Source organism: Callithrix jacchus, chromosome 3 (assembly GCF_049354715.1).
Source record: "Callithrix jacchus isolate 240 chromosome 3, calJac240_pri, whole genome shotgun sequence".
Taxonomy (NCBI): Eukaryota; Metazoa; Chordata; class Mammalia; order Primates; family Cebidae; genus Callithrix; species Callithrix jacchus.
In genome coordinates, this window is record NC_133504.1 from 91,081,494 (window position 1) to 91,098,730 (window position 17,237).

At 39.5% G+C, this 17,237-nt stretch overlaps 1 protein-coding gene across 19 annotated transcripts in view; it reads left to right on the forward strand.

The window, feature by feature from the left end:
* TBCK (TBC1 domain containing kinase) overlaps nucleotides 1–17,237 on the forward strand; it is a 291,657-nt gene that overhangs the window by 13,126 nt on the left and 261,294 nt on the right. For all 19 annotated transcript variants that reach the window (XM_054253081.2, XM_078366726.1, XM_054253088.2 and 16 more), the window contains exon 3: nucleotides 13,111–13,183. In XM_054253081.2, coding sequence (XP_054109056.1) covers nucleotides 13,111–13,183 — 73 coding nt within the window. The remainder of the gene's footprint in view (nucleotides 1–13,110; nucleotides 13,184–17,237) is intronic.

Here is a 17,237-nt window from a genome sequence, read left to right on the forward strand (position 1 = left end):
GGCAGGTACCTTTAAGTCTACTGCATTGGAACTCATAACCACCTGTTTTCCCAGGTACACTGTCCTAGGAACGTCGGGCTTTATTTTAAGTTCCTGACATGCTGCTGCCTTTTTCCCTAGATGCCCTCCCCAGCATAGAGATAGTCTAGTCACAGTCTGCCAGCAGAGGCATTGCTGAGCTGCTGTGGGCTCTGCCCAACTGCTGTGTGAACTTCCTTGAGGTATTGTTTATTGAGGTACAGTTAGAACTGCCTTGGTATTGGTGGACTGTCTCAATAGTTGTGGGATGTCCTTCCCCGCACTGAGCTGGACCATCCCAGGTCCAGCTGTGCTTGGTAGGAAACTCTCAATCCAGAGTGTTTCAGATTGCTTGTTTTGTGGGGATGGTACCCACTGAGCCACATCACCTGGATCTCTGTCTCAGCCCCTCCCTTTCAGTTGAATAGGCTGCTCTGTCTCCCAGGAGTTCCAGGTGCCAGTTGAAACCGCCACCCAGATTTGTGTGGGTTTCTGTGTGCCAACCCACGGCACTGGCTGAAACAGCCTTGCTGGAAACTCCTGGCACTTTTCCACCCGGGAATCTCTGGGTCTGTGGGCAGTGAAAACCCATTTGGAAATGGGGTGATCACTCACTCCGTGTGTTGTTCTTGCTGGGAATTGCACTCTAGAACACTTCCTTTTTGGCCATCTCGGATTCCATAGTTGAAGATTTATGTAGGAACCAGTCTTTCTTGTCCACTGCAGCATTTCTTAAAGTCTGCTTTGACTTACAAGTACACTGGGGTTATATCTTGATAGACCATTGCCTGATAGTATGGCCCTCCTTGTGCTAGATGCAAATATACAAAGATGAGTAACTCATTATCCTAGGTCCCAAGTCAGCTTCAGAAATAGTAGAGAAAAGTATATCCACAATTATATTAAATAATACAGTAGTAGTTGTTATAATAGGTGATGTAAAATGTGCGATGCTATGAGAGTACAAAGAAGAGAATGTTAATTTTGCATTGAAGAATATCAAGACCAGGCTTGGTGGCCCATACCTGTAATCCTAGCACTTTGGCAGGCTGAGGCAGGGAGATTGCTTGATGCCAGGAGTTTGAGACCAGCCAGGCAAAATAATGAGATCCTGTCCTTACAAAAAAAAAAATTAGCCAGGCATGGTGGCTTGTGAGGCAGGAGGATCACTTGTGACAAGGAGTTTTAGGGCTGTAATGAGTTATGATTATATTACAGGAAAGGGGTCCCAATCAAGACTCTGAGAGAAGGTTCTTGGGTTTGTTTAAGAAAGAATTCAGGGCAAGTCCATAGAGTAATGTGAAAGCAAGTTTATTAGGAAAGTGAAGTAATAAAGAAAGGCTACTCCTTAGCCAGAGCATCCCCAAGAGCTGCTAGTTGCCCATATTTCTGGTTATTTTATATTGTATGTTAAACAAGGGGTGGATTATTCATGCCTCCACTTTTGACCATATGAGGTTATTTCTTGACATTGCTGCGGAATTTGTAAACTGGTGGGAGTGTAGCAGGGAGGACCACTAGAGACCACTCTAATGGCCATCTAGATTTTTGTGGGTTTCAGCTGGCTTGTTTTCTGCAGACTGTGTTACTAGCAAGGTTTTTATGATCTGTATCTTGTGCTGACCTCCTATCTCATCCTGTGGCTAAAAATGCCTTAAACTCTTAGGAATGCAGTCCAGTTGGTCTCAGCCTTATTTTATGTAGCCCTTATTCAAGACGGAGTTGCTCTGGTTTACACACCTCTGACAGTTTTGCCATGGCACTCCAGCCTGGGTGACAGAGCTAGACCCTGTCTCTAAAAATATGAAATAATAAAATATATATTGATATTAATCAAACTTCTATATAAAAGATTTTGGTGAGATAAAGGGCTTTAGAACACAGAGCAATGGCTCTTCTATCTGTGATATTTTATTTACTTACATTCCTTATTTTGATGATGCTGGTGGCCTAAAAGAACGAATGTATTTTCAAAAGATGTTGGCCTTTTATTGTTGACATATTCCTAAGATACAAAATCTTAATATTATTATTTATTTTTATTATTATTCTTTTTTAATTTTTCATTGCATTTTAGGTTTTGGGGTACATGTGCAGAACATGCAAGACAGGTGCATAGGTACACACATGGCAGTGTGTTTTGCTTCCTTTCTCCCTTTCACCCACATTTGGCATTTCTCCCCAGGCTATCCCTCCCCAGCTCCCCACCTCTGCTGGCCCTCCCCTTTTCCCCGCAATAGACCCCAGTGTTTAGTACTCCCCTCCCTGTGTCCATGTGTTCTCATTTTTCATCACCCGCCTATGAGTGAGAATATGCGGTATTTCGTTTTCTGTTCTTGTGTCAGTTTGCTGAGAATGATGTTCTCCAGATTCATCCATGTCCCTAAAAACGACACGAACTCATCATTTCTGATTACTGCATAATATTCCATGGTGTATATGTGCCACATTTTACCAATCCAGTCTATCATCAATGGGCATTTGGGTTGGTTCCAGGTCTTTGCTATTGTAAACAGTGCTGCAATGAACATTCGTGTGCATGTGTCCTTATAGTAGAACGATGTATAGTCCTTTGGATATATACCCAGTACTGGGATTGCTGGGTCAAATGGAATTTCTATTTCTAAGGCCTCGAGGAATTGCCACACTGTCTTCCACAATGGTTGAACTAATTTACACTCCCACCAACAGTGTAAAAGTGTTCCTTTTTCTCCACATCCTCTCCAGCATCTGTTGTCTCCAGATTTTTTAGTGATCGCCATTCTAACTGGCGTGAGATGGTATCTCAAAGCGGTTTTGATTTGCATCTCGCTAATGACCAGTGATGATGAGTATTTTTTCATATGATTGTTGGCCTCATATATGTCTTCTTTCGTAAAGTGTCTGTTCATATCCTTTGCCCATTTTTGAATGGGCTTGTTTGTTTTTTTCCTGTAAATCTGTTTGAGTACTTTGTAAATTCTGGATATCAGCCCTTTGACAGATGGGTAAACTGCAAACATTTTTTCCCATTCTGTTGGTTGCCGATTCACTCTGGTGACTGTTTGTTTTGCCGTGCAGAAGCTGTGGAGTTTGATTAGATCCCATTTGTCTATTTTGGCTTTTGTTGCCAATGCTTTTGGTGTTTTGGTCATGAAGTCCTTGCCTACTTCTATGTCCTTAATGGTTTTGCCTAGATTTTCTTCTAGGGTTTTTATGGTGCCAGGTCCTATGTTTAAGTCTTTACTCCATCTGGAGTTAATTTTAGTGTAAGGTGTGAGGAAGGGGTCCAGTTTCTGCTTTCTGCACATGGCTAGCCAGTTTTCCCAACACCATTTATTAAACAGGGAATCCTTTCCCCATTGCTTGTTTTTGTCAGGTTTATCAAAGATTGTATGGTTGTAGATATGTTGTGTTGCCTCCGATGCCTCTGTTTCGTTCCATTGGTCTATATCTCTGTTTTGGTACCAGTACCATGCTGTTTTGATTACTGTAGCCTTGTAATATAGTTTGAAATACGGTAGTGTGATGCCCCCGCTGGGTTCTTTTTGCTTAGAATTGACTTGGCTATGCAGGCTCTCTTTTGGTTCCATATGAAGTTCATAGTGGTTTTTTCCAGTTCTTTGAAGAAAATCAATGGTAGCTTGATGGGGATAGTGCTGATTCTATAAATTACTTTGGGCAGTATAGCCATTTTCACGATATTAATTCTTCCTAGCCCTGAACATGGAATGTTTCTCCATCTGTTTGTGTTCTCTCTTATTTCATTGAGCAGTGGTTTGTAGTTTTCCCTGAAGAGGTCCCTTACATTCCTTGTGAGTTGTATTCCAAGGTATTTTATTCTTTTTGTAGCAATTGTGAATGGCAGTTCGTTCTTGATTTGGCTTTCTTTAAGTCTGTTACTGGTGTAGAGGAATGCTTCTGATTTTTGCACATTGATTTTATATCCTGAGACTTTGCTGAAGTTGCTTATCAGTTTCAGGAGTTTTTGTGCTGAGGCGATGGGGTCTTCTAGGTATACTATGATGTCGTCTGCAAATAGAGACAATTTGGCATCCACCTTTCCTATTTGAATGCCCTTTATTTCTTTTTCTTGCCTGATTGTTCTGGCTAGAACTTCCAGTACTGTTTTGAATAGGAGTGGTGAAAGAGGGCATCCTTGTCTAGTGCCGGATTTCAAAGGGAATGCTTCCAGTTTTTGCCCATTCAGTATGATATTGGCTGTTGGTTTGTCGTAAATAGCTTTTATTACTTTGAGATTCGTTCCAAAGATACCGAATTTATTGAGGGTTTTTAGTATAAAGGGCTGTTGAATTTTGTCGAATGCCTTCTCTGCGTCAATTGAGATAATCATGTGGTTTTTGTTTTTGGTTCTGTTTATGTGGTGAATTACGTTTATAGACTTGCATATGTTGAACCAGCCTTGCATCCCCAGGATGAATCCTACTTGATCATGATCGATAAGTTTTTTGATTTGCTGTTGCAATCAGCTTACCAATATTTTATTAAAGATTTTTGCATCTATGTTCATCATGGATATTGGCCTGAAGTTTTCTTTTCTTGTTGGGTCTCTGCCAGGTTTTCGTATCAGGATGAGGTTCCCTCTTTCTGGATTATTTGGAATAGTTTCAGAAGGAATATTACCAGCTCCTCTTTGTGTGTCTGGTAGAATTCGGCTGTGAACCCATCTGGACCTGGGCTCTTTTTGTTTGGTAGGCTCTTAATTGCTGCCTCGACTTCTGACCTTGTTTCTGGTCTATTCATAGTTTCAGCTTCCTCCTGGTTTATGCTTGGGAGGACACAGGAGTCCAGGAATTTATCCATTTCTTCCAGGTTTACTAGTTTACGTGCATAGAGTTGTTTGTAATATTCTCTGATGATGGTTTGAATTTCTGTGGAATCTGTGGTGATTTCCCCTTTATCATTTTTTATTGCATCTATTTGGTTGTTCTCTCTTTTCTTTTTTATCAATCTGGCTAGTGGTTTGTCTATTTTGTTGATCTTTTCAAAAAACCAGCTCTTGGATTTATTGATTTTTTGAAGGGTTTTTCGTGTCTCTATCTCCTTCAGTTCAGCTCTGATCTTAGTTATTTCTTGTCTTCTGCTAGGTTTTGAGTTTTTTTGATCTTGCTCCTCTAGCTCTTTCCATTTGGACGATAGGGTGTCAATTTTGGATCTCTCCACTCTTCTCATATGGGCACTTATTGCTATATATTTTCCTCTAGAGACTGCTTTAAATGTGTCCCAGAGATTCTGGCATGTTGTGTCTTCGTTCTCATTGGTTTCGAAGAACTTCCTTATTTGTGCCTTCATTTCATTGTTTATCCAGTCAACATTTAAGAGCCAGTTGTTCAGTTTCCAAGAAGCTGTGCGGTTCTGGGTTGGTTTCTGAATTCTGAGTTCTAACTTGATTGCACTATGGTATGAGAGACTGTTTGTTATGATTTCAGTTTTTTGCATTTGCTGAGGTGTGCTTTACTTCCGATTATGTGGTCAGTTTTAGAGTAGGTGTGATGTGGTGCTGAGAAGGATGTATATTCTGTGGATTTGGGGTGGAGAGTTCTGTAGATGTCTATCAGGTTTGCTTGCTCCAGGTCTGAGTTCAAGCCCTGGATATCCTTGTTGATTTTCTCTCTGGTTGATCTGTGTATTATTGACAGTGGAGTGTTACAGTCTCCCACTATCATTGTGTGGGAGTCTAAGTCTCTTTGTAAGTCATTAAGAACTTGCCTTATGTATCTGTGTGCTCCTGTATTAGGTCCATATATGTTTAGGATCGTTAGCTCTTCTTGTTGTATCGATCCTTTTACCATTATGTAATGGCCTTCTTTGTCTCTTTTGATCTTTGTTGCTTTAAAGTCTATTTTATCAGAGATGAGAATTGCAACTCCAGCTTTTTTTTGCTCTCCATTTTACTTGGTAAATCTTCCTCCTTCCCTTTATTTTGAGCCTTTGTGTATCCTTGCATATGAGATGGGTTTCCTGGATACAGCACACTGATGGGTTTTGGATTTTTATCCAATTTGCCAGTCTGTGTCTTTTAATTGGTGCATTTAGCCCATTTACATTTACGGTTAATATTGTTATGTGTGAATTTGATACTGCCATTTTGATGCTAGCTGGCTGTTTTTCCCGTTAGTTGATGTAGATTCTTTATTATGTTGATACTCTTTAGCATTTAGTGTGATTTTGGAATGGCTGGTACTGGTTGTTCCTTTCTGTATGTAGTACCTCTTTCAGGAGCTCTTGTAAAGCAGGCTTGGTGGTGACAAAATCTCTGAGTACCTGCTTGTTCGCAAAGGATTTTATTTTTCCTTCACTTATGAAGCTCAGTTTGGCTGCATATGAAATTCTGGGTTGAAAGTTCTTTTCTTTAAGGATGTTGAATATTGGCCCCCCATTCTCTTCTGGCTTGTAGAGTTTCTGCCGAGAGATCTGCTGTGAGTCTGATGGGCTTCCCTTTGTGGGTGACCCGACCTTTCTCTCTGGCTGCCCTTAGTATTTTCTCCTTTATTTCTACCCTGGTGAATCTGACGATTTTGTGCCTTGGGGTTGCTCTTCTTGCAGAATATCTTTGTGGTGTTCTCTGTATTTCCTGCATTTGAGTGTTGGCCTGACTTGCTAGGTGGGGGAAATTTTCCTGGATAATATTCTGAGGAGTATTTTCCAGCTTGTATTCATTCTTTTCGTCACATTCTGGTACACCTATCAAACGTAGGTTAGGTCTCTTCACATAGTCCCACATTTCTTGGAGACTTTGTTCATTCCTTTTTGCGCTTTTTTGTGTAATCTTGGTTTCTCGTTTTATTTCATTGAGTTGATCTTCGACTTCTGATATTCTTTCTTCTGCTTGGTCAATTCGGCTGTTGAAACTTGTGCATGCTTCGCGAAGTTCTCGTATTGTGTTTTTCAGCTCCTTCAATTCATTCATATTCCTCTCTAAGTTATCCATTCTTGTTATCATTTCCTTGAATCTTTTTTCAAATCTTTTTTCAAGGTTCTTGGTTTCTTTGCATTGATTTAAAACATATTCTTTTAGCTCACAAAAGTTTCTCATTATCCACCTTCTGAAGTCTAATTCCGCCATTTCGTCCCAGTCATTCTCCATCCAGCTTTGTTCCCTTGCTGGTGAGGAATTTTGGTCCTTTCTAGGAGTCGCGGTGTTCTGGTTTTGGGTGTTTTCCTCCTGTTTGTACTGGTTTCTTCTTATCTTTGTGGATTTATCCACCTGTCATCTGTGTAGTTGCTGACTTTTCCATTGGGTGTCTGAGTGGACGCCCAGATTGTTGATGATGAAGTATTTCTGTTACTTGGTTTTCCTTCTCCCAGTCTAGCCCCTCCACTGTTTGACTGCTGAGGTCCACTCCAGGCCCTGCTTTTCTGGGGTGCACCTATAGCAGCTGCGGAACAGTGAGGGATGCTACCAGTTTCTTTTTCTGCTATCTTTGTCCCAGAATGATGCCTGCCATATGTCAGTCTTCTGGATATAGAGGGGTCAGGGAGCTGCTTGAGGAGACAGTCTGTACTTTATAGGAGCTCAAGTGTTGATCTGTGAGCTGTGTTGTTCATTCAGGGCTGTTAGGCTGCTACATTTAATTCTGCTGCAGCAGAACTCATAATGAAAACCATTTTTTTCTCAGATGCTCTGTCTCGGGGGGTTTGGGTTTTCTTTTTGTTTCCGTTGAGCTGTCCTGCCCAGCTAGGAGGCAGTCTAGTCACTATTTGCCTGCCGAGGCTCCGCCCTGCTGGTGTTAGGTCTGCCCTGTTGCTGCAGGCTCTGCCCTGCTGCTGTGGTCTCCGCCCTGCTGCTAGGGGCTACGCCCTGTGGCGGAGTCTCTCTGTTATGGCGGGTTGCCTTGGCAACGGCAGGCTGCGTCAGCAATGGGAGTGTACCTCAGTAGGGACCGGTTGCCTCGCTAATGGCAAACCCCCCCTTCCCGAGCTGCACCTTCCTGGGTTCAGCCATGCCCGCAGTATAACTCTCCAGCCGGAGCATTTGGAATCGCCGTTTTGTTTGTCCCACTGCCCTGGCCCAAACGCCGTTTCTCTGGAATCTCCTGGCCTGGCTCACTGTCCAAATCCCATTCAATCAGATGGATATGCCAATCTGCCCTCTCAAGCCTCAGATTGCCGGTTTAACAGGGCACCCGGACCAGTAAGCTTTTTGCGGAGCGCTGTGGAGCGCCGCTGCGCTGCAGCGCCTGCTGCTGGCTGCTCCAGCCAAAACTGCTTCACTGGCGTCCCACGTCTCTTTTGTACCTGGGAATTTCCCCGTTCTTTGGGCAACAAAGATCCATCTGGAAATGCGGCCCTGACTCACCCTCCACGTGTTCACTGAAAGCTTCAGTCCTGGGTTGTTCTCACCGTGCCATCTTGAGTTGGTCTCCCTCATATTATTTTTAATTATTATTATTTTGGGATGGAGTCTCACTCTGTTTTCCAGGCTGGTGTGCAGTGGCGTGATCTTGGCTCACTGTGCCTCCACCTCCTAGGTTCAAGCAATTCTCTATCTCAGCCTCCTGAGTAAATGTGATTACAGGTGCCCACCACTGTGCCTGGCTAATTTTTGTATTTTTAGTAGAGATGAAATTTCACCATCTTGACCAGGCTGGTCTTGAATTCCTGACCTCGTGATGCACCCGCCTTGGCCTCCCAAAGTTTTGGGATTACAGGTGTGAGCCACCGTGCCTGGCCTATTCTTATTTTTAAAAAGACATTTATGTCTCTTGATTAATTATAAACTTAGTTTTTTTCAAAAATAATTTGAGACAAGATGCAGACATTTATACAGTATATTACATATAGTTCATGAAAGAAAAATAATCAAGATGAGGATGTAAGGAAGGAAAAAACATTTCTCTACTCTCTTATGCTTAATGGTACTGCCAGGAATCAAACTGATAAAAGACAGTTTGATTAACTGTTTTTTTTTTTCTCCTCTTAACTACAGTTCCTGTAGTCCTACCTCTTCAGGAGGCTGAGGCAGGAGGATCACTTGTCACAAGGAGTTTGAGGGCTGTAGTGAGTTATGATCATGATACAGGAAAGGGATCCTGATCCAGACTTTTAGAGAAGGTTCTTGAATATTGTACAAGAAAGAATTCAGGGCAAGTCCATAGAGTAAAGTGAAAGCAAGTTTATTAGGAAAGTGAAGTAATGAAAGAAAGGCTACTCCATAGCCAGAGCAACCCCAAGGGCTGCTGGTTGCTCATTTTTATGGTTATTTTTTATTGTATGCTAAACGAGGGGTGGATTATTCATGCCTCCCTTTTAGACCATATGAGGTCCCTTCTTGACATTGCTGTGGAATTTGTAAACTGGTGGGAGTGTACAGATTAAATGTGTAAAAAAACAGATTTATTCTGTATGCACAGATTTAATCTGTATGCACAGATTTCACAAAGAAATGTGACTCAAGGAGGTAGGTAGAATTAAGGCTTATACCATCTTCACAATGGGAGATAACATACAGAGAAGACGGTAGACAAAGGAAAAGGGGTTTGAGATTTCTGGGAAATCCTAGATTTGAGAAGGTGACTTGGAAATGTAAGGTAAATAAGAATTATTGGCAGGCGTGGTGGCTCATGCCTGTAATCTCAACATTTTTGGACGCCGAGGCTCAAGAATCACAAGGTCAGGAGATCAAGATCATCCTGGCTATTATGATAAAACCCCATCTCTACTAAAAATACATACACACACACAAATTAGCCTGCTGTGGTGGCATGCAGCTGTAGTCCCAGCTACTTAGGAGGCTGAGACAGAGGAATTTCTTGAACCCTGTCTTGGGGTTCAAGCAGGGAGGCAGAGATTGCAGTGAGCTAAGATTGCTCTACTACACTGTGGCTTGGCAACAGAGCAAAACTCTGCCTCAAAAAAAAAACAAAAAGAATTATTATTTATTAAGTTTGTTATATAGATTAAGAGGCATTTTCCTCTTCCTGGTATAGGAAATGGAAATTATCAAAAGGAAGTTCCTTTAAGCTTTACAGAGGGAGATTTATGTTCTGCTTAGAAAGAGGGAGAGCAGAGAATTAATTGCCTTCAACTCAAAAAAATCCTTATGTCAAAGAATATTTTGAGGTGGCATACTCTTATTTTCTTCAGGGAGAAAGGAAACGAAGTTAGAATAAGATATGAGGTTAGTAATATTAATTTTTTTTAGGTGGACTATAAATTTGATTGTATACTTCTTATAGGTCAGGGCAAAGAAGTAAATTCAGCTGCATCAAATTATTTTTATAATGAGGCAGCTTATTAAGACATTAATTGCCAGATACCTAAATGTAGAAAAAAATGTAAATTTAAAGCTTTATAATGTTTCTACAATCTGTTGTCTAGATGAACTGTTTCAACCTCACGACTCTGTGAGGTACGTGCTGTTCTTTTCTTCATCTTACAGAGAAAAACTGACATAGACAGGTTACACAATTTCCCTGAGGTCACATAGTTAATTAGTAGTAAAAATGGGGTTTGATCCCAGACAAAATAGTCTATACTCTTAACCACTTTGTTACATGATAGGAGTTAACTGGAGAAGAGAATGGGAAAGATCATTTCAGGCAGTAGGAACCCATGTGTAAGTGCCCTAAGGCGGGAAGCCAGAAGGAAGATCAGTGTGGCTGGAAGTTGGTAAACTAAGATAAAATAACATAGATGAAGCTAGAGAGGGAGTTCCATATTCAGACTTGTTATGATTTTATCACTTGGGCTTTAGTGTGAAAATATGTTGGAAAGAAATAGGAGTTAATATGAGAAGATCAGTAAAAGATTGTTGTAGGTATCTAATGAGATGATGCTGGCTGGGCCCAGATTGTGGCAGATGGAGCAAACTATAGATTCTAGAAATATTTGAGATATAAAAATAGCAGGACCCTTTGTTTATTTGGATTTGAGAAGGGAAGATTACTGTTTAGTTTCTAGCTAGAGTAATTTGCTGGATGGTGATATCATTTACTGAAATAGTATTAAAGGAGTCAGACTTTAAGAGCAAATTTTAAGTTCAGTTTTGGTTCTCTTGAGTTTCAGGTAACTTTTATATTAAAAGCCTGCAGTTCAGAAGAGAGTTTTGGGCTTGTGATAAAATTTGAGAGTTTTTCAGACTTGGAATAGATGAGAAAACAGTGCGAAGACCCAGAATTAAAGGTGGAGAAACTGGCAGCATTTCAATTTGGGTAGAAGAAGTAAAGATTTACAGAGGATACTGAGGGGAGGGAGCCAGATAAGTGTAAGGAAAATGGACAAAATGTGGTAAGATAAAAAGCAAAGGAATGCAGCTTCTTGTTTTGGTTTTCTGCTAATGTTACCTGTTTTTTTCTTCTGGAATTTCACTGTTGTACTAAATTGCTTGGAGCTCAACTTTGCATACTCTTTTCTTGATTGAGTAAAGAATTTGACCTTTCATTTCATGGTTTTCTTTCCTTTTTCTTTTTTCTCATTACATTTTAATTTAATTTTCTTAAAATTCCTGTAAATTATTTATGTTCAACTCTCTCTCTAGCTTCATCATTTGCTATTTCATTTTAGTCCTGTTCCTCTATAATTAGAGTCTTTTATCTGAAAATGATGGTTTTCACTTACAGCATTTTTAATCATTGTGTTTAGATTATTCTGTATAATCCCATTTCGCTAGACAGAGTAAACTTACATATGATCCAAGATAACACTTTGCTCCTGCACTTGACATGTCTGCCTTTACACAATTGTCCTTCTCTCCTTCCCCATTCAAGGCCATGTCTTGATCCAGTCATTACTGAATTGTTTTATATACTAGATTTCCTACTCTGAACTTCCTGTTTCCCATCTTCTGCTACCTCTTTTTTCTACCTTGTCTCCTTTTTTATTTTTACCAAACCTTCTTTTTATGGTTATTATTATTTCTAGTTTATTTGTACCTTTACATTATCTAGTCTCAGTCTATCATTGTGTTTTGTGTTAAACTTCATATCTTACTTCAAATGCATTTTGCGTAGATCCTGACAATACTCCAACTTCTTCTGAACCAAACTCCTGAAATAACCTTGTCAAATCCCTAAAAGCTTTGAAACCCAGTTGCACTGTTCTTTTGTTCCCCTTAGATTCATTATCAAACATCATGTTAGTGACTTGGATAATGGAAGAGGCAAAAAAAAAAAAAGTATGGATCGCCCTTAGAACTGTGTCATCTTGTTCTTAGACAGTTCATCTGATGGAAAATAAAAATGGCATCATAATGTTGATCATGTCCACTGTTGTATATTATTTAATCTCAGTAGGCCCTATGTGTTACAAACTACAGTTGACCCTTGAACAACATGGGTTATGACTGCACACATCCACTTAAATGTGCAGATTTTTTTTTCAATAAGTATATTGGAAAAATTTTTGGACATTTTTGACAATTTGAAAAAAAACTCATGAATGAACCATGTGGCCTAGAAATATAGGAAAAAATAAGAAAAAAGGTATGTCATGAATACATATAATATGTAGATATTATTCTATTTCTGTGTTATCAGTAAGGCTTCCAGTCAAGAATAGGCAATTAGTAGTTAAGTTTTTGGGGGTGTCAAAAGTTATAGGTGATTTTCGACTGTGTAGAGGGTTGGCACCCTTAACAACCCTCTGCGTTGTTCAAGGGTCAGCAATAATTCTAGGTTGATTTTCTTTCTCTATAGTTATGATTCAGAACATTTCTTTCTTCAAGTTTCAGAATGTAATTTAAAAGATCTGTGTTTAAAACCAGACTGTCAAGCAATCTGTACCTTGTCTCCCTACTTTTCCTTTCTTTCAAAATTTCTTTATTTATTAATCTAATCTTTTACTTCTTTCTTCCAGTCTGTGTCAGAAGAAGGATAAATTATTTTTCCCCAGGGGCAGTCTTTCCACCTGTTTTTCTTGATGTACATGAGAAAAAGTCTAGAGGGAAAATAAAATACAAGATAAAAAAATAGTTGTTTTATTAGATATTCATTATCCTATATACTTGGTAATAATATAGTTAATATAGAGTTTGAAAGGCACTTTTAAAATATTGTGTGTATTATATGTTAGTATCATCAGTAGAGTATATTATTTTGTTCTTAACATGTTGTATTGATAGAATGTAACAAGGGTTTGCTTTATTTTACTTAGAACGACTAGTGGTTGTGGCTGAACATTGTGAACGCAGTCTGGAAGACTTGCTTCGAGAAAGGAAACCTGTGAGGTACTGTATAGTATCAGAACAATTAAATGAAAAGCAGAACTTGGCAAATAAAAGGGCATTTTGTTTAAACTGCAGGGTTTTGGTTTCTTTTGTTACTTGTTTAATGATAAAAGTAGGTGAAAATTTTCATTTGAGGAAATTTAATTCACTGATTATATATGAATTCAATATTAACATAGTCCAATGTTCATCTTTTGTGAGGTAGACATTCTCTGAAATATTTGACAAAAAATTATTCAAAAGGGGATACATGAAAATTTGAAACTTTCTTAGTACTAAGCATTCCAGTAGCTGAAATTAAGATTATTTTCCTGTATTTTTAATAGAGACAGGATTTCACTCTGTTAACCAGGCTGGTCTTGTACTCCTGACCTCATGATCTGCCCACCTTGTCCTCCCAAAGTGCTGGGACTACAGGCATGAGCCACAGTGCCAGGCATGGTGGCGTGCATCCGTAGTCTCAGCTACTTGGGAGGTTCAGGCAGGAAAGTCACTTGAACCGAGGAGACAGAGGTTGTGGTAAGCCGAGATCACACCACTGCACTCCAGCCTTGGCCAAAGAGCGAGTCTCAGTCTCAAGCAAAAAGATTATTTTCCTGAAGGGAGCACGTGGTCACTTCAGATCGGATGCTTGTGTTCCTATGGACACAGTGAACTCTGTTAAATAAAGGTCACATTGAAGAGTAGGGAGAAATGTTAATCATGGCTTGGGTAGAATTTAATTAAGGTTGCAGTTTAAATGCAGTTATTTCTAGGACTCAATAAATTTACTCTTTTGGCAAGGAAAGTATGTGGTCTAAACTTTTATTAAAAATATACTATTAAATGAACTTTACTAAAAATATACTATTAAATGAACTTTGCAGATTTTCTGAAGTAACCTTAAAATTATCAAAAATCTTTCTTTATGTATAATCAGGTATGATTAAACCAATAAAATATCTATCTTGCCATGAGTGTGTATAGAATTATAATCATCCATCCTTGTTTTGAAAAATATTGTTACTCTGATTGGTTAATAGTTTTCCATCACCACAGTATTCTAGATAAAAAATCTTTTTCAAGGGAAGAAAAATGTTTATCCTAATAAATGGTAATAATTTGATAGAAGCAAAACAAATAAGTTGAATAAAAGTGCTATTATTGCTCTTTTAAATGATTTGGTTTTGGATGGCATCTGGATTGAAAAATGCAGATACCATGTATATATCAGCAGTCCCCAACCTTTTGGCACCAAGGACCGGTTTTGTGGAAGATAGCTTTTCCACGGATGGAGGGGAGAGGGATAATTTCAGGATGATTCAAGTGCATTACCTTTATTGTGTACATTATTTCTATTATGGTATTGTAACATACAATGAAGTAATTATACAACTCACTATAATGTAGAATCAGTGGGAGCCTTGAAGTTGCTTTCCTGCAACTAGAAGGTTCTATCTGTGAGCGATGGGCAACAGTGACACCTAAAGTGTGTTGCTAATGTCTAGTCTCCTCTGTAATCTTGTTTTGGTTGCTGTCACTACAGAAAACCCTGCTTCACAAAGATAGGATGTTGGAAATAGAAGCAGGCTTTTCAGTGGTTTTGTGGCGATCGCAGGATATTCTGTCTTGACTTTAATCTAGAATGTGTGGAGATTTGACGTTGTCTAGTTGATCCTCTTGTAGCACAGTAGAAATCAATTTACCTGACTTATTCACAAATGGGTTGCGAATCCATTCCTTCCCAGCTCAGGGGTCCTTTGTGGTTGCGAAGTAATGGTCAAACTCTTTTGAAAGCTGAGATAGGTGATCATGCACAATTTGGGAGAAAGAAGTCCCTGGCTCTCCATCTCTTTCAAAATTCCTGCTAATGTTTGAAGTATATCAGAAATCCCAGTGTTCACTCATCACCCCTGTAATTCCAGTTTGTCTTTGAATGCAGCCACTTTATCTGCAGACTTGAACACAGTTGTTCTCCCTTGAAGTGACAGATTGAGTTCGTTGAGCAGGTTGAATAAGTCACACAAGGAAGCAAGCTTTGTGACCCATTCTGTGTCACTGAAATGTGCTGTCAGTGGTGACTGTTTTTCTAAAAGAAATCTCTGGAGGACCTCATGTAACACAAAACTCTGGCTAGTGATCCACTTTTAGAAAGCCATCTACTTTTGTGTTTAAGAGAAGACACGTTTACTCTGTGTTCATCTCCTGACAGAGCTGCATGAACAGGTGTGAGTTATGGGCATATATTTCAATTAGGTTTATAATTTTAATCATATCCTGCAAAACGTTGTTAAGTTCAGGTGATATTTTTCAGCTAGCCAGCATTTCTCTTTGGATGACGCAGTGCATAGACTCACATTTAGAAACAACCTCTTTGATCCGAGTAGTGAAACCAGAAAGCTGTCCAGTCCTGGCAGCCACTATGTCCATACATATACTGACGTAAAGTGACCAATTTAATTTTTCTCATACGTAGTCATTCAAAGACTTAAATAGTTCTGCAGCTGTGGTGTTGGTTGGCAACAAAAGTGCACATAACACATCCTCATGCACATCCTCCTGAAAAATATATTGCACAAAAACAAGTGTTGTTGCATTGTTGTCATCATTGGTAGACTCGTCAACCTGGATTGTGTACCATAATGACTCATTAATTCTAACAGTTGTACCTCAGTATCCTCTGTTATTTCATCGGTTTGTCTAGTCATGGTGGTAGCTGAAAGAGAAACACATGCCACCTTTTGAACTGCAGTCTCCTAAAAGTTCATGACAGATGTCCTTAGCAGCAGGCAGGATCAACTCATCCCCAATATTAAAGGGCTTCTTAGCTTTAGCTATGTGGTTAGTAGCTAAGAATGATGCTCTTAGTGCCAACACATTTGATGAAGTCATGGCCTTCAGTAATTACTTCTGTTCTTTGTGTTCATGTTTTTGTTTTTGTTTTTTTTTAACACCAAAGACTTGTTTTTTAATACAGGCTGCTGATTCTCCATGTGGCAAAGCAGTTTTGAAGGTTTCATGTCTTCATTGGATAGCTGGTTGCCACATATTATACAAAGCAGACTTGGAGAATGTAAACCACCTGTCGTATTGGACCTATAATTTAAATAGGACTCTTGGTATTTTCTTCTAAATGAAGGTTTCTTTTTGTTGGCAGTCTTAGAGTCTTCTCCCGTCTCATCATTGGGTCTTTCCCCCTTTTTAAAGAAGGTCTCCAGTGACGTTTGTTTTTTTACTCATTTTGGCTAGGCGTTAGCTTATGGGCTTACCAAAACTGTGACTGAGACAATTGTGTAGTGCGGGAAGGAGGCACAGAGGAAGTGGTAAATAAAATAATGGGCAGGCCATGTGCAGACTAAAATAAATGTTGGATTTTGACTTAAAGCCTGCCACCAGAGGCAACTGTACAATTGAAGTACATTAACTCACTTGCCACTCTAGAGCCTGCAACAGATGCAGCTTAATTGTCACTTGCCTCTCACTGATAGGTAATTGATTTATTATGGTCTCTATGCAGTCAAACCTCTCAATCTGTATTTGCAGCCACTCCCCAGCACTAGCATTACCACCTCAGCCCTACCTCAGATGATCAAGCATTAAATTCTCGTAAGAAGCCTGCAGCCTTTATCCCTCACATGCGTGGTTCACAATAGGGTTCATGCTCTTGAGAATCAATGCTGTTGCTGATCTGACAGGCAAAGAGCTCAGGTGGTAATGTGAGTAATGGCGATTGACTGTAAATGGAGCTTTGCTGGCTTCCCTGCCTCTCAACTCTTACTGTGCAGTCCTAGGTACAGGGGCCAAAACTAGTCTGTGGCCTGGGGGTTGGGAACCTCTGATGTACACCATAGCCTTACATCTTCCTTAGAAAAGTCTAATCTGACTGTAGGTAAGAAAAATAACTTTTTTATGTATTTCGAAGTAGTTTAACTTTATTTAGTAAGTGTGTTTTTTAGTTATAATTTTTGTAATATCACTAATCTTTGATTTTCATTTAAAATAATAATTACTCCTTGCTCACTCATTCAAATTTACAATTTAACTTTAGCCCCCTATGGCAAAAAAAAAAAAAAAT